Below are 22,864 nucleotides of genomic sequence, written 5' to 3' on the forward strand. Positions count from 1 at the left end.
TAAAACCTTTTCATCATAAATAAATTTGTCCAATTTGCTCTTCTAATTCTCACCAAGTGCTTGAGCACAATTCAAAATATTGCATTTGTCCAAAAGATCACCATTCTTTTTCTTAATATTTAGGTCTGAAAGTAGCATCTAAACTGCTTCATATAATTGAGCGTTGGAGTAGGTAGAACTGTTATTTCACCTTGCTAGCCGTTGTAAATAGTATTGAGCATACCACAGAGTGTTAAAGAAACCCATAAAGCTAAAAAGCGGCGGCTTTGTAGCCTAGTGAGTAAATAAGTGAGCAAATATAAAATCCTGCTTAAGTTTAGCATTAATATGTGAGAAAAAACTGTTGGAATTCATACAAATGTATTTAAGAAAAAAAAAAAAAGTTGATGGCCCGAACAACTTCAGCGGCAATGTATATCATAAAATCAAAAAATATAGAAAATTTAGAAAAAAAAAATCACTTTTTTTGTGCAAATGTTTCTACAACTTATGACTTAGGTTTGTATTTGTGTGAAGAATACAAATTAAATTAGCTTTGCACAAGGTTTTATTAAAAAAGAAGGAAAAGGAAGGGAACGGCAGATTTTAATCGAGTGAGAAAGTGTTGATAAAAGAAGTAAAAAAGAGTATTATTTTGACTTTGATGTGAGTCAATGTTTGTCTTGTAAAATAAAATTTGTTTGTTGCTAGTTCATGATTCTATATGGCTCAAGTTTTAGAAGACTTGTTGACTTCTAAATTATTTGATAAACTTTCACCTTTAAAAACAAAGTCTCAATGCAAGTGATAAACATTACTTTCTCCTGGTTCACAATATTTAGTAATCTTTTTAAAACTATTATTATCACTTTTTCTCGTCATTTAAAGAAGCTCATTTACTTTTTCAAATGTTTCACTCAATTATTTTTTTTACTTGGAAAAAAAAAGTACCTGGACATGGCACTCCAACATTGCAGGCTTCACTTTCAAAGCTTGATCCAAGGCAACCGCCATTTAACGTATCACCTTGACAATTTCTTGAATGACTTTGAAATGGTGGTACACTGGGATTAGACTGACAACTTTCTGAGCATGAACTCCACACACCCCATGAAGTATAGTTCCCTGTTGAGAAAAAGATATTTAAGAGGGAGAAGCTGTTAAAAGGAACTAGTAAACACTGTTTAAAATATGTAAGTACCTGTTGAAAGTAGTATGGCATTCATTTAGAGTGATAAGTTGTCTAAACCCTAAACTAAATATAGATTAAATTATATTCTCAAAAAAAAAACTACTAATAATCTCTTGCCTAGACATGGAACATTTTGATTACAAAGCATTTGATCAATCCTAACGGAGTTTTCACACCCAAAATAAGTCGCATTCCATGTGGAATATCCAGTACAAGAGCGCTCTCTTGTCTGGAAAGGTCCTTCCCCAGCTGCTTTACAACTCTCTGAACAGGCAGTCCAATCACTCCATGATGTCAATGATCCTAATTTAAAACTTTGTGGATAAATACAAAAATGTTTTATTATTCATCAGATGTAAAATAATGAAACCTGACTCTGCTATTTCTAAAGTTTCTTAGTAAATATACAAATATGACTTCACTACCAAGGCCATGTGTTTAGCTGTTTTCATAATCAAGATGAGGACAATCAAACAAAAAATCAAAGTTATAAAAATATTTACAAGCTTTTCCTTTCGTACTTATAGCAAAAAATCTGTAAAAATTTAACAACAGCTTTGATAAAAGTAAATTTTCATGAGCAGAAACGTTTTCATTAAACTAAAATTATGAACAATAATATAAAAGCTAAAGAAATGAAATAAATTAACATGACATAAAAAGGACATACCTGTACAGTAAACATTTGAATTGCATATTTGAAAATCTGAAAGCGCTGCCTTGTCACAATTGCCTCCGAGTGTCGCTCCAAAGCAAGAACGAGATCTTGACTGAGTAGGAACTAATAATGTTAGTTGACAAGAAGCAGAGCATACGCCCCAATTGCTCCATGATGACAAAGTTCCTTAAGGATCATTAAACTTATTTTAAAAAACAAAAAATTTTTATTCTTTGTATTTATTATTATATTTCTTTTTTGATTATATTATTACCCTGCTACTTATTTTCTTTCTTACGCTTAAATTTTCCCAAAAAGTTGGTGTATATTTAATGCAATTAGTAATCAAGAGCTCTCATGAAAATACTTATGAAGAAATATTCCCCCTAGCTTAACTACATATACAGCTTGTAAACAATCTAAACTATTGAGCAGAACTTCTTTTAAAACATTTTTTTAAATAACTTACCACATTGTGCTGAACATATTGCATACTCATATTTAGCTATGTTACTATTAACTTTACAATCTTCTTGGACTTTTTGGGTATACGCATTAATGCAAGAACGCTCTCGCCTTTGATAACCAACTGCCCCACAAACGACAGAGCAAGATCCCCATGCACTCCAATTTGACCATTGTCCTTGGACTTAAATAAGAAGCAACTTTTCTTTTTAGAATTAAAACTACTAAGTTTTATCACTTATCATCTTTCGTATTAAAATCCATTATCCTTTAATCATAAGCGAAATGTGTGGAAATAAATATATATTAATGCTTAATGAGATATATATTTTTCAACATGATATTCAGAACACTTTTGTTTTTTAAAAGAAGGTAAAAAGAAACTAATAAAATTTCAAAAATTAAAAGAGTTATTTTAAGAAAAGATATTTGTCTCAAAACAGCTTACTATCACATTCTAGTTTTCCAAGAACTGCAGGGTAAAAGTCCTCAGCTTTTATAGACAAAAGTTCAGAAAAGTTATTGATAAACCTGTTGAAATACATATCTGATCCATTAACAACGTAATGTGACATTCTGTTTATGTCAGTTAAATTAACATCAGGACCTATTGCGCCTACAAACAACAGAGCTTCACTTTTGACAGCATTTTCAATTTGCATTCTAAATGCATAATTAGGTTCTATGTTCTCATAACCATCAGTGAGAAACAGGATAACTGGTGCTACATTTAACCGTTGGCAACCCTTATAAGCATCTCTTGCTTTTAAAAGACCATCATTTATACCTGTTCCACCATTTATTCTAGGCAAAGCTGCCATAAAATTTAAAAAATCATTTTTATTAGTTAGAGCACCGCAAGAAGAAGACACAACAGCATATGTTGCAAAGTTTACCACAGCAACTTGGACATTAGGATTTTCACCGATCTCTGTGTTAGTAATAAAATTAACGGCAAACTCTTTTTCTTGAGACCAATATAAATCATTAACGCTTGATGATGAATCCAAAACAACAACAAAAGTGATATTCAAATTGGAGCAAGTTTTTGCTAAAAAAAATCATCATTACACTGTTCCTAATTATTGGAGTTAATCCTAATCTGGCAGACTCGAAAAACTTATTAGTGTGGTGATAGGGTATACCCCCTGACTTCAAAAGTATAACACCAAAAATTAGGGATTGGGAAATGTTATAGAAATGGAGTTCAAAACTTTAATTGAATGAAAATTGTGAATTTTCTTCAACTTTTCCACAAGATAACCACCTTTTTGCAATATTTTCCGCATAAACTTGTATAACTTTTTATTAAAACTTGACAATAAACAATTAAATCAATACGAATTGACTTAGATATACATAAAGGAGCCATTTTACAGAAATAAGTTGTACACATTTTAATAAAAATAAGAATTATTAAAAAACCGCCTTAGCCCTTTTATAACACTGTCAAAACCAAATTAAGCCTGATGAATTATCATAAAAACGTTTGTTCATTGTAAATGTGTGATATGTGAAGTAGCACAGGTTAATGGAAAATCCAAATATCCATTAGCTAAGTCATTATTTGAAACCCCAAAACCATCATCTGAAGCCGAAAATTGATGCTATTCTTGTTTTTTGATAATTGGCAGAGGAAACCCTCACAACTGCGCAACAACTACTTTTCGTGAAAACCTTACTGAAATTTCTTCAAAAGATCAGCTTGCAACAAACACATTGAAAAAATGCTCTTTTTTCATTACTGCCATCTCCCCGGGGCACCATTTGTCTGAAACAACCACAAGGAGGAGGTCCTTCTCCAGCTTTATTAGGTAATGTATACAAAATGATATAGGTTAGCTGTTTTATTTTGTAACTGTCTAAAATCAATTTCGTAACTGTTTATTTAATCTTTCACAGGATCATTCCAAGATTAACAAATACCAGCAACATCAACTTGCCTAACAGAACAAGGCTTTGCACAAATTTAGTTAAATACTAAGTTGTCAAACAACAAAATGATAAATCTGGCATCTACTCTGAATTCTGTTGCAAGTAAATGGCTTGTTGAATCTAACTTTTGGACTAAATTTCAAAATCACGGAAAAAAACTCCCAGAAGATATTGTTGCAACAACTTTTATGTGCGAAATCAACTAAGAGCAAAGATCTTTTCGTACAATCGTTTATTGTAAAAAACCAAAACATATCCATGAGCTTCTTTTGGAAAAAAGATCAAGTTGTTCTTTGGACCTCATCACAAAGATTGGAATAGATGACGGGGGTGGGTTTTTGAAAGTCAGTTTTGGAGTCATAGAAAAGAAACCTGAAAATAATCAAGCTGATTCATGATTCATCAAGTTGCATAAAAAATCTTCGAAATAATCTGGTGTAAAGTGCCAAATGCTAATAGCTAAAGGAGAAGATGTGCCAGAAACTTATGGAATGTCAAAACCATTTTTAATCTTATTCAAGCTCAGGAAAATCACTTTGTTATTTCTTGTGACATGAAAATGGCCAATATTCATTATAGCCTTTAGTCTTATTCTTGTATGCATCCTTGCTGCTGGTGTGGTGTCAGTGCCAAAGAACTGGAAAAATCAGGATCTCCTCGGACAATTGGCACTTTAAAAAAGGCCAATTAAGCTTTTTATAAGTCTGGTGGAGTAAAAGAGCCTGAGATTTTTCTAACGCTGGGCAAGCTCCAACTTTGTTCAAAATTTGACAGTCTCCCAATCATTGATGCTGTCCTTACCATGGAGCTCCACCTTATGATGGGTGCAGCTAACCATGCCCTCAACGCCTTGAAAGAAAAATGCCCTGAAATTATTGAATGGTTGACATCTATTCACATTTCACCTCAATCTTTTCATGAAAATCAGCTTTCAGGTCCTTATTGCAGAAAAATTCTCAAGAGTGTTGATCACCTTTAACTTTATCCTTAGAAAAATGCTTTTGGAGCTGTTCCACTCATTGCGCTAATGAGAAAATTCAACAATGTAGTTGAGGCATGCTTAGGAAACAAAATGAGCAAAAATTGTAACTTTAGAATTACTGAATTTAATTCAAAGTATTTATTGTGATAAAAATAATATGTTCAATTTCATTTTTAAAATCTAGAATTATTGTCCTTTATTATTAATCTGCTTTAAAAAATATTAGTTTATCTTTGTAGCTGACATGAGTGAATATAAATAGTAATAATGATGCAACGTTTAATTTGTTATTAAATATTTCAGAATGATGGTTAATAAACAATAACATTTTCCAAAGTTGCATATTAATCTTAATTTTTATACCTATTCACTTACTATGAGAAAAATTCATCCTGTAAAAATGCTAAAAACGGCTGTTATCTGTAATGAAAAAAGGCAAAAATTTTACTAAATTTTGAACTCAACACAAAAGAGTTTTCTCGGGTCTGCCAGATTAGGTCTACTCCAATAGTTATGAATAGTGATTATTATGTAATGCTACGAAAGGATTGTAATTGAAAAAAAACCTCACCAAAAATGTGAGTATTTATGCTTTATTTGAAAAATATAGAATACTTTTGAAGTTCAGCTGAAAACATTTAGAGAGTTCTTAAATACCAGGGATTTTAAAAGAACACCATTATTTTGAAAAAGCATAAATACTTTAAAAGGGCACCTATAATAAACACTAAAACCCTACTCAACATGATACATTCATGATGTAAATGCAAAACATAGATCATAGATATACATATGGATAAAAATATAGATGCAATGTTTTGCGCAGAACTAGTTGACTAATTACTAGCATTACCAGTTGGGCAAGCAGCAGTGTTACAAGGCTCATAAATAACCATGAAATCAGCAGTACATTGATACAAAGAGGAAGAATTACTCAAACAGTAATCACGAACTCGTACACGTACTGGATTTGATTGTGTTGATCTGCATGACGAAGAGCAAGTACTCCATGTTCCCCAGTCACCGAGTCGATAATCTATTTAATTTGCATAAATGTAATAGTTTATGCATTTCATTGAGGTTGCTCTTAAATTTTAAAACACATTTAGAATACTTTTACATTTAGTTTTAACTAGTTGGTAGTTTAGTAGAAGTTATACCTGGACAAACAAACTCTGTGTTACATGGGGTATAATCAACTAACAGTACATTCTGGCATAAACTTTCAGGTGTGCAAGTTCGTGTGCGTTTGCGCACAGGATTATTCAAGTTACATGTTGCAGTACAGTCGCTAAAAGGAGTCCACTGGCTTATTTCTTGTACTAAATATGAAAAGTTTACATAAATACATATGCATATAATTTAATTTATATAGAGGGAAGGTTAATGATTCTTACGCAAATCATTACAGTGATAATATTGAAAAAAGCATAAAACATTGGTATTTAAAAAAACCTCACTCATAGGCATTACTGCTATCTAAATATTTATTACTCTCAGGCAAAAGGATTCTTTTTCATTGCAGTCTGCAAATAGTATACAAGCTTTTTGATTCCAGTGAAAGAATTGTGATAAATACCTTTTATTAAGAACATTAAGAAATCTATTAACAACTACATTTGATTTGCAATAGTTTATGATATAATTTTTTAAATCAATTATTTTCCTACATGTAAAATATAGAAAAATTCACATTTTAGTGTAAAAGTTTCAATGACTCATGACTTAGTTTGGTAAATGTTCTTGCATGCAACGATCTTCCAAATTCACATAGTTGGGAGTAAGTTTTACACTTCTTGAAATAATACGCAACATAATATAGGATATTGTTTTTTAAAAAAATGAATGCAGATTTTAAAAGACAATATTCAGTAAAATAAACATGTCGGTCGGAGAAATGTCGGTCTTACATACATTTCCTGAGGGAAAATTTCTTAGGTTACTATGGGCAAAGAAAATAAAATAAATTATGCATATAAACATTAAGCTTTACTCCTCTGAAATAAGTAAAAAAATAAATAAATTATTTGTTGCATTTCATTTTATGGCTCTTTGAATAAGTTATAAGAAAAAGTTTCTTTTTTTTTTTGAATCACAGGATAATATTGATCTTTTTTTACAAGGTGACAACCTGCTCTCTTTTTGAAAGATAGACTAAAAACTTAACATCTTCAATCAAAGAAATAAGCGAAACAACCGAAACACCAGGTGGACATGCGTACATGAAAAATAAGTTTTACCAATTAAGTTTAAAGCTACTTTTGTAATAATGACCAAAAATTTAATCCTAACTACACTAGCAAATGATAGCTGTTCAATTAGTAAGGTTTATAAAAAGTCTGTGACTATTTTAACATTTTTACAAAGAAATCAAGACCAGAGACAAATGCTAATTAAAAGATATCAGGTAAAACCTGTTTTAAACAACCAAGAGAAAAACACTAAACGAACTTGAAGATAAAATCTATTGTCTATTCTAAAACAGCATCTAATGTAAGAAAAATCTGCAGACATTTAGAAAGATTGAAAAATTCTAGGAGACTTCTTGAGAGAATTTTTATTGGAAGATTTTTACTAGAGAAAATCTCAGAGTTTTTTGAAGAAATGGTTTTTATGAAAAAATCAAAAGGAGAATTTATTTGTACAACATTTTATGGGAGAACTTTTGGGAGATTTTTTAAGAAACTTTTGGGAAAAGTAAAATAGAATTTTTGAGAGAAGAGATAGAGAAGCAAAGCAATATTTTGAAAATAGAAAGGAGGACATTAAAATGAGAGTACTTCTCACAAAAAAAGATAAATTGGCCATGTGCTAAAAGGTGGTCAGAAAAATACTTTGAGTGACTCTTTTTTGCATATTATTGTCTGCACTTATAAGTATCAAAAAAATTTATACATAAGTTAGATAATTCAGGGTATTTATGATGTGAGTCGAGTAGAATCATTAGTAAGAATCAGTATTATTTAATTTGTATTTTGATTGAAGAATTGTTACATACTGAATATTTGTACAAAGATTTTGTCATTTAACTTTGCGTAGGTCTTAAGTCTTAAACTTATTGAAGACAGCTTAAAAACCATACAAAACTCATACATGACTCACAGAAGGGCAACTCACAAACCACAAATGAGGGCAAAACAACACCCAAACCACACTGAGGGCAAAACAACACCCAAAATCCGTAACATTACTAAACATAGCAAACACATTACCCAAAGAATAAATGACATCTTTAAGATAAATATAACTCAACATTCACAAAATATCTGTTACTACTAGGAAAAATCGATTCTGGCTCATCAACCATAAGCGAACCATAAATTTTTAAATTATCATTATTAACCATAAGCCAACCATAAATTTTATTTCTGTGCAGGATTTCGTGCATGATTTTTTCACGTCGTGCAGTATTTTTTTTTTGTTTTAGGGAAATTCCCGTGCATGATTTCGCGCACGCATCTGAATTAAAAAAAACTTTTTTTTTTTTAATTTTTCGCGGCTCTTCTTTTTTTTCTTTTCATTCAGTTTGATTAAATTTTTTTTCTCATCATGCTCATCGTCATCATGCTCATTATCATGCGTATTCTCATGCTCGTCATTGTGCTCATCTATATTTTTAAAACCCATCGCGGAATTAGTGTTTTTTCTTGTGGTTTTGAACTTTTGCTATTTGCTTTGGCTACTCTCTTTTTTGCTTCTGTTCTGATGATTACGTCTTCTTTTTCTCCTTCTTGTTGATAGATGATGTCGATACATGCATTGCTGATTTTTTTTTCTCTTTATTGTTGAAAGATGATGCCGATGCATTCATCGCTGATTTTTTTTTCTCTTCTTATGTTTTCTTCTTCAATCTTCTAAATTGTTGAGATTAATGGATTTCCTTTCATGATGTCGTCTTCTTCTTCTTCATGCTTATCCTCATTTTCATCATCATTTGAAAACGTGTGTGAGCTGAACAAATTTATTTTACATTCTTTATTTGAGTTTTTAAATTTACAAATAATTTCACAATCTAATGCTTCAATATCTTCTTTACTTCTAAAATTTATTAAATCTTCATTTGTTTTAAATTCGTCAATAACAACGTTTATTCATTCAAGTAAAACTTCATATAAATTTGCTAATTCCATCTTTTTTATATAAGAAGAAAGTTTATTTAAGTTATTTTTTCTTATCATGCGCAAACGTATGTGCGCTGAAGCGTTTTATTTTCGCAAACTGATCAACTCTTTATTATCAACCCATGAGTTGAATGAATCTGGATATTCATACCACTTGACTAATGATTTGTTCTTTTGTTTACGAATCACTTTTTCAATTCTAAATATTTCTTGATGAGTTTTTCGCATTTCCTATTCGTAAAAAGTGCCTTGTATTTCTTTGCCATTATTGTCAGTTATTTTATACGTGGGTGGGTCTGTGTACTGAATTTTTGATGCAGTAAGAACCTCCTCAGTCCATCTAGGTGTGTACCCTTTTTCAAAATTTGACTTCTTTTTAGTTAACCTAATTTTATCACCAATGGAAAAATGTGGGTTTGGTCTTTCTGTTTGCACCTTTCCATATAAATTAGATCCGTTGGATCCATATAAATTAAACCAAACCATATTCTTATTCTTTTTGTCACTAGCTTCAACTGGAGTCATTTTAATGGAAGAGTGTCTTGTGTTGTTGTAGTTGTTTACCATTTCATCTAAAATGTCAATATATTTTTTAGTATTATTAGCTGAATAGTATTTGAACATTTTTTCTTTCATGGTTCTATTCCAGCGTTCAACTACACAACTTTTTTCTTCATTTTCAGTGGAGTATAACTGCACGCCCAACGCTTTAACATGCTTGTTATAAAATTCTTTTCCTTTATCCACCGACATTTTAGCACACCTTCTTTTTTTAAAGATTTTTCTTAAAGCGTCAGCCACATCAAGGCCAGTTTTACATTTTAAGGCTGCAACCCATCCGTACTTTGAGAAAACATCTATAACCATGAGTAAGTATTTTATGCCGTTATTGAATTTTGAAAAAGATTGCATGTCCACTAAATCAGCAGCCCATATTTCATCAATACCATTTACAATCACTTTTCTTCTTCTGAAATGATGTATTACTGGTTTATGAAGTTCGTCTGCAAGTTGGTCAGTCCATTTCATATTTTCTTTGGTCGCCGGTAGTTTTTTTTTAATCCTAGTCCAAACTTGGCTTTTGCTTTAATAATTGGATTTATGAGTTTTGAGTTGATGAGTGATGGGTTTTCTTTCCTTTATTTCTCTTTTTGTTGGATTTGGTATAGAGTCCATTTCTTCAAACATCGTTTGATCTGCTAAATTTCTAGTTTGTTTATCGTTGAAGTATTTTTAAGCGAGATCGTGATGGTAAGCGGCATTATCCACCCTATCAACAGGTTTGCTCCAATCTTTATATGCATCAGTAGAAGTGAGTCTTTTGTCTAAATTTGTACCGGAACCGGCAAAGTTCATATCAGGAATGTGCATTTCTCCAGGAAATTTAGCCCATGATAATTTTATTTAGCTGGATATTTTGTTGATGTAGTTGACCAAGTCACCTCTGTTTCTGGTTGAAACAAATTTGTTATTTGTTGTTCCGCACACGGAGCAAGTTCCTTTGAACATACTTCTATTGTTTTTGCTAATAGAATTTCTCAAGTTGAGTGTTTCTGTTTCTCATTTGCATTTGACACAGTACATGTTTTATTTAAAAAAGATTTTTTTAAATATTAAAATGGACATTACCGATTTGTCATGGGATAAAGATAGCAAAGGAATAATAAGAGTTTGTTTTCTAGAGACATCAGAGGACTAATTGTTGGAAAGTCTGGTTGTGGAAAAACGACATTGATGTTGAATCTGCTTTTAAGACCTGGATGGTTGAATTACAACAACTTGCAAGTTTTTGGAAAATCTCTTTTTCAGCCAGAATACAAAATACTAAAAAGTTGTTTTGATAGAAAATTATCGAAAGGTGTCATTCTTGCACTGTTTGGTATTAAAATTAAGCTTAAAGAAGAAGGTGTGAGTGTAGATTCTGTTATAAATGATTTTTCACAAATATATCACAACAAAAATGATATAGAGTGTAATTTTTTTGAGGACGCTGATGACGTGCCAGATCCTGAAAAACTCGATCCGAATAAGAATAATTTGATGATATTTGATGATTTAAAAGGAGAAAAGCAAAATAAACGTGATAGCTATTACACTAGAGGAAGACATTCTGCAGATTGCTTTTATCTTGCTCAAAACTATTTTGATCTTGATAGACATTTGATTAGAACAAATTCAAAATTTTTTTGTTTGTTTCCTAAGGATGATAAAAATGTAGATCATATTTATAGAGATCATGCTTCATCTGACATGAGTTTAAAAGAGTTAAAAGAGCTTTGTAAAAAATGTTGGTCTAAGCCTCGCGGATTTGTGGTTATAGATTAATCATCTGAAAAGTATTGTGGAAAATATAGAAGAGGATTGGATGAATTTTATATTCCAAAAGATGCGATTTAGAGTAAAAAAATATTGTGTCTAATAAAAAAATGCCAGGGTTTGTAATAGAAAAGAATGGAAATTCAAATGTGATAACAACAAATTTCTTTCAAAAAGTTGTTTTTGATGATGGAAAATCTTATGAGATAGCTTTGTTTCGAATTGAAGCGTATAACAGATTTCCAAATATTACCAGCAGCAACAATTCTTTTAGGTATAGTATGGATAATGGTGTTCATTGGGAAAATATAGCAATTCCAGAAGGAAGTTATGATATAAAAGATATAAATGATTACTTACAGAAGTCTGTATCACCTACAATAAAAAGCTATACATCTCAAAGTGCAAGTTATGTTGCTATAAATAAAATTAGTTATTCTCCAGATAACAATAAAATAAGAGCTATTTTAAATACTTTAAAATCAACTGTAAAATTATTTGCTAGACTTTAATGTGACTAGCGATTGCAATCCCGGGATCCCGACCTTTTTTATGATCCCTAAATCCCGGGATTGTCTAACATCAATCCCGAAATTCCCTTTTAGATCGAACAAAACAAAGCGTAATGAAAAAATATATAAAAATACCAATAACTTTGCGTATCAATAAAATAATTTTTATTTATCATAAAATTGTTAAAAGCATTGTATTTTCGGTTGTACAATAAAATACAATATCGAAAAGGATTGATTTAGAGAAAAACAAAAGTGAAAATCTTTGCACTATGTCATGTTGGTTAACATATACACTATTTAAAAATTGAATATGATTTGATTTAAATAATAGATTTGTAAGCAATGAAAAATATTATTATAGTATGCTTGCTTGCGATACCCACACTTTGTATCATTACATACGGTTTATATTTATTTTATAATAATTTGTTATATAATGCAAATTTACGTTGTTTCTAAAAAGTTATTTACGTAAACACTTTAAAAATATTCGCGTTAAATTAGTTAGATTTTTTAATACCTTAGTTACTATTGTTAATAATTTTTTATAGCTTATTTACTATTATCAGTTTTTTCAAACTGAAGAAAAGCGCGTTTCTTATAAGGTAGAATCATATAATTAAAAATTAAATCAGCATGTCGTATGTGGGTTTTACAATTAAAAGTAACTCAGTTGTTCGGAAATATTTTCTACGGGATTAAAAAGCCCAAACAGCGATGTGTAAATTACCAAACTGGAAGAAAATTTTAAAAATTGGTGGTGGCTCAACAAAAGGACTTTATACACATAGACCTGTTTGAATTCGATGCAAATCAGCAAGATTTTAACAATGAATTTTCTGACAGTGATTCATCCGAGAATGAGGGCACTGAGGAAGATTTGTTGGACTACAATCATGAAAAGATAAAACCTAAAATTTAACTAAATGAAGTTCATTATGGGCCAGTCATTAAAAAAGTACGCAAACTAATACTAAAATTTAAACAATCACCTACCAAGAACGACATCTTACAAAAATATATTAAGGCTGAATTTGGAAAACAACTGTCTTTAATAATGGACTGCAAGTCACGGTGGAGCAGCCTTCTGTTAATGCTTAAACGATTTTACAAAGTAAAAAAATGTATACAAAAATCATGAATTGATATTTACCCAGTGCAAGATAATTCTATAGCTCTGTCACATGATGGAGTGACAATATTACCAGAGATTATTACAACTTTAGTTCCCATTAAAGCAACGGTTGAAGCAATATGTCGTCGAGATTCTGACCTATTTACAGCCGACATTGCTATTAATTTCATGCTTACAAAATTAAAAGATGCTGACAATAATACAAGCAAAGAAATGCGTAGAGCTTTAATGACTCGCATGCATGAACGCCGAACCGATATAAGTGGACTTCTGCAATACCTGCAAAACGGTCGAAGCCCCATTGAAGTCCATGAAGAAATAATTACAGTGCCTTCTTCATTTAAATGTCGAAAACTTTTGGTAGAATTGTTGGAAAGATTAAATGCTTCCAATCCTGCTCTAGTAAGAGCATCAGTTGAGTCTGACATGCTGAATTTGATTGAGGAACCTAAAATGGCTCCTGAGTTTGAAAGTAATACTTTAAGTATTGAAGAGAAACTTGATGTTGTTAAAGAAGGACAATCACCAATGCAACCAATTAGACATGAAATATTGTCATCAAAATTTCAAAAAGAAATGACACTGTTTGAAAATGTGGGTAAACTTGGCGATTAGTTAGAAAGAGTTTATTCTTTTCTAACGACCGTGAAATTGACAAGTGTCGAGTCTAAGCAGGCATTTTCTTCCGCTGGACTGTTCAAAACAAAAATTCGTAACCGTTTGGGCGATAAAACTTTGGACGCGTTATGCTTCCTGAAGTCGCATTTCGAAGCACAAAAAACATAACATATCTCCTTATTTCTAACATAATTTTTTAACATTAATTAACATGTAAAATTTAATTAACATGTTAAATTAAGTTCATTTAATAAATAAATTTTTAGTTAAATGTAATGTTTTTATTCTACTTAATACCATATAAAAGTTGTATCTGCTTTTCAATCCCGGGATTAATCCCGGGATTGATGTTTTTCAATCCCGGGATTGAAAAAAAAAACCTCCGGGATTGCAATCCCTAAATGTGAGCAATAGCATGGCGTCAGTTTTGGGATTTGAAATAAATGGAATAAATATTTTTTTCCAATCTATATAAAAATGAGTAAATGTGTGAGTGTAAAAGTGAGTGTGTCTCAAAGTCAGACAGATAAAATAAAAAAATCAATGTTTGAGGGTAAGCCTGTAAGTATAAGGCTTTCAAGAGAGGATCTAAACGGTAGCGATGTGTTGTTTGTGACTGAGACGCAGCACAATAAAATAACGGATGCTCGTCATGAAGGAGTTGGTTAACAATTAAGATGAGTAAAACACTGGTAGATTACAAATCAAAAGTAAGAGGAGGATTTATTGGAGCGTCATTGCCTTTGTTGGGAGTGCTTGGTAGTACCTTAGCTACAAGAGAAGTTCCTGCATTAGCAACTGGTTTATTGGCTAGAGTAGGATCGTCTGCAGGATTTACAATGGTGAATAAAACTGCTGGTAGAGGTATTGTGTTTGTTAAAAGAAATGGACATGGAATGAAGATGACAACTCTCATAGGATACGGATTGTTTTTAACACCATGGGTAAAAGGGAGTTCAGTTAGAGACGGCTTCTATGTAAAGAGCGGAAAAGGGTATGAACCTATTGGATCTGGATTGTTGCTGGGACCAAACTCTCCACTCTCGAGCATACCATTTTTAAATTTAATTTTATAATGAATTAAAAAAATTTAATTTTCATTATAAAATGAATACCCTTCACATGTTATTAAAAAGAAAGGGACTGGAAGTTCATAATTGCAGTTTAAATATGCACTTTAATGATTTGGAGAATAAAATGAAAGATTTGGAGAATAAAATTAGAGATTTGGATTATAGAGCAAAAGATGTTATTTTTGTTAATAAAAAAATTAGATCATGCAACATAAACAACCAGCATGAGATTTTTGCTCAAAAAGATATAAAATTTGGCGCTCTTTCACATACTATAATAACATTATCAGTTGGATTGAAATTAAATAGAGGTGTGGCTGTTGTTACTTTAATTAATAAGATTAGTGATCAATTAGATTTTTATAAAAATGATGTGTTAGTATCAGAGTCTGTTGATGATATATTTATGGATGTGAGTAACAATAGTAATAAAGATGTCATTCTGAAAAAGGGAGATAAACTATGTAAAATTAATTTCATTCATTCGTATTAAATTAAATCTTTACTGAGTATAAAAAGGAAATATTAAATAAAAACAATACTAGTAAAATTTATCCAGTCCTTCCATCAGCTCCAATAGAAGATGGACATCATTATCGTCTTCAAAAAATAAGCGAGATACAAAAAGAGATAGAGGTAGAAAAGGAGAAGAGAATGATGCTTGGCAAAAAGTACCAACGAGCTTTTAGAATCATATCATCTGTAGATAGCTCGATGCAAGTATTATGCGTAGCTCTTGGGACTGTAGGAATTGGATTTTTAACCACAATTATTGCTGCTCCTGTTGTGATTGCATGTGAGAGTGTTGCTTTAGGTGCAGGCTTTTTATCCATTGTTGGCGGTCAAGTTAATAAAAAATTAGCATTAAAAGCTGAAAAGTAGAAGAAAGTGAAAGTTCTTGCAGAGTCTAAATTGAATACAATAAGCGACCACATTTCAAAATCTTTACTGGATGGTGTTGTTAGCGATTCAGAGTATGAATTGATTCTTAGCGAGCTTCGAAAGCTTAAATCCACGATGAATGAAATAAAAACGAAAACTAAAAGCAGTATTGATGAAATTACTAAAGAGTCTTTAATACAAAAGGGCAGGGAGGATGCAATAAGTGCATTTAATAACATGTTTAAAAAATGATTTTTAACATAATCACAAGCTCATCGCGTTTGAGATTTTTGCTTAATAAAATCTTTGTTGTATTATAAAAAAATGTCTTTTTTAAAATACAAGACCCGAACAAGAGGGATGAGATTGTTAGAAGCATCATTGAGAATAGAAATAAGCTTTATCAGGAAAGCATCAATAACAGTGTTTTAGATGCAAATTTTCAGACTGGTTTGAGTAGGCTTTATAAGCCTCTTATTGAAAGTAATGAAAAGGTTAAAAACGAGATTAAGAGCATGGCTGATAGTGTTGTTGATAGCAATCAACTACCTAAGTACAATAAAGATCCTATAATAAGTCTTCTATGAATTTAGGTGATATTTCATCCTACTATTTAAACAAGTACGCATCTCATAAAAATAATACAGAAAGAAACTTTGAAGTGAATAAAACACATGGTAAAATGTGTATAGGAAAAGTTAAGACAACTATAGACGGTAATGATATTATTATTGGTGAAGATAGGTACAATAAAACAATAGGTCTTTGGGAGCTTCTTGCAAAACCAACACCTCCTGATAGAAGCGACTATACAGATGAAGATTATCAAAATTACTCAAAAATACTTATAGATACTGGCGCTATATTTTCTGAGGCTAATCCAAACAGACCTAAAGCTTCAAAGAGTGAAAAATATGTAAAAATAATAAAACCTATTTGGAATGAATTTAAACTTAAAACTACGGGTAAAAAAGGCTATGATATGACTTTCCTTCCAAGCGATCCAAACGCGCTTGTGCAAAGGCTTAACTTGAGCATAGCTGCTGGGCATGCTTGAATTGTTGCATCTAGAAACGAAGCTGTAGGTATATGCAATGAACTGTTGAGGCAAAATGTTGTTAATAAAGACGAGTATAAATCAATACTAAGATATATTGATATGTGATAATAAAATAAAAAAATTGTACTATTTATAAAAATGCTCACTATTAATAACAAAAGATACGTCAAAAAGTATGCCATTGGATACTGTATTATGGATAGTGCTAAGAACTTTTTGAGAAGGGTAGCGGCTTCAAAAGCATTAAAGTCGTCTCTTCATCTATTAAAACAGGTAGCAAGAAGTGATATTGGATTAGCAGCGTTAAAAGCGGCTAAATATGCTGGTAAAGAATTGGCTTTTTCTGCTATAGAAACAGCTAAAGATGTTGCCATTGATAAAGGTAAGAAACCGATAAAAAAAGTACACTCTGTTGCTGGTATAATTAAGCCTGATTAGGGAATTGATTAATAATATTGTGAATGGAGCAGTTTCAAGTGTCGAGAGTATAAATCCTATGAGCTCAAATCCTATGGATGAATTGCATAGAAAATTGTTTGGATCATCTATAAATACAAAGATAAATATGTCTAAAAAGAATGCAGCTAGAATTCAAGATATTGTAAGAATGGGAAATGGACTGATGAAAGCGTAGAAATTTTTAAAAAACGAAAATACTGTAAATTTTTTTATTTATATATAAAAAAATGATGAGTATAGACAAGTAGGGAATTACAGAAAATCCAGAGTTTGACAATGGGATTGAAAAAGCTGACTATTTTGAATACCTACCAGTGAATATAGATTTAAATTCTTCAAATGATATAATATTTGAGATTGATTGTCAGACTGCATTCACAGTACCATCAGAGGCATACATACTTGTTGAGGTAGATTAGTAAAAAATGATGGAACTTTTTAAGCAGCTACAGATAATATTGCTTTAGTAAACAATGCAATTATGTACTTGTTTAATTTGGTATCATACGATTTATCAGGTCTACGAATGGAGACAATGAATAATCCAGGTCCAGGAACAACATTGCTTGGATTAATAAAGTATCCCTATGAATTTCAGTTAGCAGATGGATTGAAACAGATGTGGTATAAGGATACATCAAATGCTGTTGGAAATTCAGGATTCGTTGTAAGACGTGATCACTTGTTTGCAGATACAACATCTGTCGGATCTTTTTCATTTAGAATTCCTTTGAAACACGTTTTTGGATTTTGCGAAGACTATGACAAAATTGTTTATGGTTTTAGACTCGTACTTACATTTTCAAAGAAAGGAGATGACGATGCCATCTATAGAGCTGAGACTGCCGATGCAGGAAAATTAGATATTAAAAAGTTTCGACTTTATATGCCTAGACTTGAATTAGATATTAAGGAGAGAAACAATTTTTTAAATTTGATTGTATCAAGTTTGTCTATTCTAGTAGTATTTAGATCAAACAGGTGCGAAAGGCAGGTTATTCCAGCTGCAGTAATAGAATTTAGCTGGACGCTTGGAAAACAATCAGATAAAAGCATACCAAGATACGTCATATTCGGTATTCAAAAAAACAGGTCCGCTAATCAAATTGTCAACCCATCTATATTTGACTATTGTGATGTTAGTAACTTTTACGTTACTTTAAATAGAGTAAAATATCCAAACTACAACTATGACTTGGATTTTTCAATTAAAAAAGTAACAATGGCTCATTCAGATGCATTCTCGTTTGATGAAAAATATTATGGAGCAAACGAACTTGTTACTCAACCTGGATTATCTTTGATGGACTATACAAAAATATACCCAATATTCTTTGCTGACATTAGCAAGCAAAAGGAGAGAGTATTTTCTGAAACAGCTGAATTGATTGTAAATATTAGCTTCCGTTCAGCAACAACAGCAAATACTGTTATATATGCAGTAGTAATATCTGATAGATTGGTTAAATTCAAGTCTACTGGAACCAGTATAACTGCCGAATATTAAATCTTATCAAAAATGACTTAAATTTTTTTTCGTAACATAATAAAATCATGAGATATACAAAAGACTATATAAAAAACAAGCTTAATAAGGGTGATCTTGTTAGAGCCTTAGCATCATCTCAAAGACCGATTCCTGCTCCAAGACCGGTTGTTATAAAACCAATTCCTGCTCCAAGACCGACACGGCATATCCTTGATGAACCAATTCTATCATCAGCTTCCTCACCTGTGTTGGTTCCTGCTACTCCTGAATTATTTTCAAGGTAGACTGCAGCTGCAAGAAGTGTTTCTTCTTTCGTTGTGAATAGTTATAACGATGTGGTCAATTGGATAAATCCGTACATCCCAGAGCCAGTGAAGAAAAAAGTGAGCGATGTAGGAAGTGAAATTAATAAAAAAATAAAGTCTCTCAAATTGCTCGTATTAAGAACAACATACAAGAGACTAATTTAGTTTAAATTAGCAAGGCATGCTGTGAATCGCGTCACTAGACAATTTACAGATGAAGTTGAAGGAGAACATCATGATGTTTTATCGTTTTTAAACTTGGCGAGAGACGGAGCAATAAGAATACTTAGAGCAAATAGAAATATAAAAGCACTCATTGTTCTAACGTGTAATATGGAATGTGTTAGCATTTCAACTGGTGAGGAAATAACTCGATTTGTCCCTTTTTTATCTAACTCTGGAATTGTGTTAGTTAGAGTCGGCTGATTTTGAAAATCTTTATAAAAGAGCGAAAGAAGAAATCACGGAGAACATGGTAAAGTACAACAAGATGGGCTCGAATTTTCGAGTTTCTTCTATCGTTAAGATGGATATAAACATGATTGATTACAATCCCATCGAAGCAAGGTCATACATCCCTCTTAACCCTTTTCTATCGAGCAAAAAGGCGATCATCAACATAATCAACAAAGACAATGAATGCTTTAAATGGTGTGTGAAAAGGGCTTTGAACATGAAAGATAAAAACCAAGAGAGGATTGATGAAGATCTCATAGAAAAGTCGAAAGAGTTTAATTGGGAAGGGATAGAATTTCCAGTCTCATTACCGCAAATCATAAAGTTTGAGAAAAATAATGAAGATATAAGCGTCAATGTTTTTGGATGTGAAAATAAATCCATCTACCCTTTGAGAATATCCAAGTATTGTGCTAGAAAGCATCAAAACGATTTGATTCTCATTTCAAACGAGGAGACGTCACATTATTGTTTGATAAAAAGTTTGAGTCGACTCATATCCTCTCAATCGTCCAGCACTCAGCACAAAACATACTATCGCAGAAATTGTTTGCAGGAGTTATGCAGAGAAGAAGCGCTAACCAAGCATTAGACTTATTGCAAAGAGCACAGCTCTGTCAGAATCGAACTTCAAGTCTTATACTTAGCAGTATCAAAAGCATACGCCAAGTTCATTCTGCTTCTACATCAAATGCTTTGATGAAAAAGTTTATAGAAGAAAATTAGTCACGCTCACTGCAACAAGCGAAACAGATGACGTTGCTAAAATATTTGTGGAGAGGTTGGAAGAAGACATCAAGGAGATTTACGAGATGATTAAGTTTCCAAAAAAGATGATTATGACCAATGAGGATAGAAAGGATTTCAATGCTGAAACAGTGTGTCACATTTGTGGAGAAGATCTTTTAAGCGATAGAATACGGGACCACTGTCACATAACAGGAAAGTATTGAGGCGCTGCTCATAACAATTGTAATACAAAATATAAAATTCCAAAGTTCTTCCCTGTCGTATTTCACAACTTGTCAGGTTATGACAGTCATTTGTTCATCAAGAAACTTTCAGGAGGTAAACTAAGCTGTATACTCAACAATGAAGAAAAGTACATTAGCTTTTCTAAAGAAATTAAAGTGGGCGAGTATGTTAAAGATGGTGAGGTGATTGAAGTAAAACGAGAGTTGAGATTCATCAACAGCTAGAGATTCATGGTTTCCAGTTTAGAAAGTTTATCCAAAAATCTGACAAAAGACCAATGCAAGAACATTAGAAGCTACTATTCTGGAAAGCAGTTTCATCTGTTGCTCAGAAAAGGTGTGTACCCCTTAGATTGGGTTGACTCGATGGATAAACTCGCTGAAACGAAGTTGCCGCCAAAAGAATCGTTCTTCTCTAAACTCAACGATGAAGAAATAAGCGATGAAAACTATTTGCACGCTAAAACGGTATGGGACGAGTTTCATTGCAAAATCTTTAGGGACTTTAATGACTTGTACAATGTGTCTGATGTGTTCACGCTAGGAGATGTGTTTGAGAATTTTAGAGATGTCTGCATTAACAATTATAAGCTCGATCCTGCTTGGAACTATACGTCTCAGGATTGGCGTGGGATGCAGCGCTCAAGATGACAAAAATAAGATTGGAGCTGTTGAGCAATTTTGACATGGTATTCATGATCAAGAAAGGGATACGCGGAAGAATTAGCATGATATCAAACCGGTTAGAAACAAGTTATTAGCATCCAAGTATTGACATTCATTCAATACTTGGATGCTAACAACTTGTAAGGATGGGCTATGAGCAAGCCTCTTCCAACACATGGGTTTCAGTGGATGAGAGAAAGCGAGTTAGCCTATCGGAAGTCTATGCCGTGTATATTAGAAGTGGATTTGGATTATCCGGAAAGTCTTCATGACGATCATAATGATTACCCGTTGGCACCTGAAAGAATGAACATAGACAAAGTGGACAAGCTAATACCAAACTTGAACGATAAGAAGAATTATGTCATTCACTATAAGAATCTCAAACTTTACGAGCGATTGGGATTAAAAATTGCAAAGATACACAGAGAAGTAAAGTTTTAAGAGCGAGATTGGTTAAAAGAGTACCTTGATCTCAATACAAAGTTAAGAAATAAAGCTACAAACGACTTTGAACAGGATTTTTTCAAGCTGATGAACAATTCGGTGTTTGACAAAACCAAGGAGAATATTGAAAAGCGAGTCGATGTGAGACTGGTGACAAAAAGGGAGGAAGCTATGATATTGCCTTCTAACCAAAATTACGATGGTCACACCATATTTGATGAAAACTTGATAGCGGTGCACATAAAAAGAACAAAGCGATTGTGAAAAGCCAATCTACTTGGGAATGTGCATCTTGGTTTGAGCAAAACTTTGACGTTTGAATTTCATTATGACTACATAAGGAAAATGTATTCTGATCGTGCAAAGTTATTGCTGACGGATACGGACTCGTTGATTAACGAAATCAAGACGGAAGATTTTTACAAAGACATTTCAAAAGATGTAGAAAGAAAATTTGGCACGAGTGAGTTTGATAAAGACCATCCAGCTATCAGCAGTGTTGGGTTTAAGATTGGTGGAAACAAAAAGAGGGTAGGAATATTTAAAAATGAGACTTCTGGAAAACAGATCGAGGAATTAGTTGGGTTCAGATCAAAGTTGTATTCCTACAAACTCTATGAAAAAGATTACAAAAAATGCAAAGGAGTGAAGAAAAATGTGGTTAAAAAATACATCATACACAAAGATTACAAAGACTGCTTGTTAAGTAAAAAAGAACAGGTGAGTAGCATGAGCGTAATAAGATCCAATTTGCATGAAATATACACAGAAGAAATTAACAAAGTGGCACTTAGTGCAGATGATGATAAAAGAATCATTTTGGAAGATGGAATATACGCGTTGGCATATGGACATTGCAAATTAAAAACAACAAAATAATGTAAATAACAATAAAATGAGTAACAAATTAATCAATGTAGAAGGAATTGTCTTGCCTAATGAGTCTCTTACAAACTTTCAGCTAATAGAGGCAGCAAAAAAACTAAAAATAAAAAACTTTAGAGGCGTTTTTGTCAGAGATGAATTTCAAAAAAGGTTAGGAATAAAGAATGCGGGATAGTCAATACAAGAGACTCTAGCACAAATGGATTTCATTGGGTGTGTTGGTATAAAGACGGTGGTAAAAAATATAGCTTT

The 22,864-nt window shown here is 32.0% G+C and overlaps 1 protein-coding gene across 3 annotated transcripts in view; it reads right to left on the reverse strand.

The window, feature by feature from the left end:
* LOC149892940 (uncharacterized) overlaps positions 1-22,864 on the reverse strand; it is a 77,191-nt gene that overhangs the window by 17,989 nt on the left and 36,338 nt on the right. For all 3 annotated transcript variants that reach the window (XM_090083045.1, XM_090083037.1, XM_090083032.1), the window contains exons 73-79: positions 6,372-6,533; positions 6,065-6,247; positions 2,743-3,345; positions 2,299-2,478; positions 1,842-2,015; positions 1,289-1,474; positions 931-1,104 (exon numbers count right to left, since the gene is read on the reverse strand). In XM_090083045.1, the coding sequence (XP_089939171.1) occupies positions 931-1,104; positions 1,289-1,474; positions 1,842-2,015; positions 2,299-2,478; positions 2,743-3,345; positions 6,065-6,247; positions 6,372-6,533 (1,662 nt within the window). The remainder of the gene's footprint in view (positions 1-930; positions 1,105-1,288; positions 1,475-1,841; positions 2,016-2,298; positions 2,479-2,742; positions 3,346-6,064; positions 6,248-6,371; positions 6,534-22,864) is intronic.

Source organism: Hydra viridissima, unplaced genomic scaffold (assembly GCF_058129835.1).
Source record: "Hydra viridissima isolate aposymbiotic clone 2 unplaced genomic scaffold, HvirCarnegie_v1 scaffold_1, whole genome shotgun sequence".
Classification (NCBI taxonomy): Eukaryota; Metazoa; Cnidaria; class Hydrozoa; order Anthoathecata; family Hydridae; genus Hydra; species Hydra viridissima.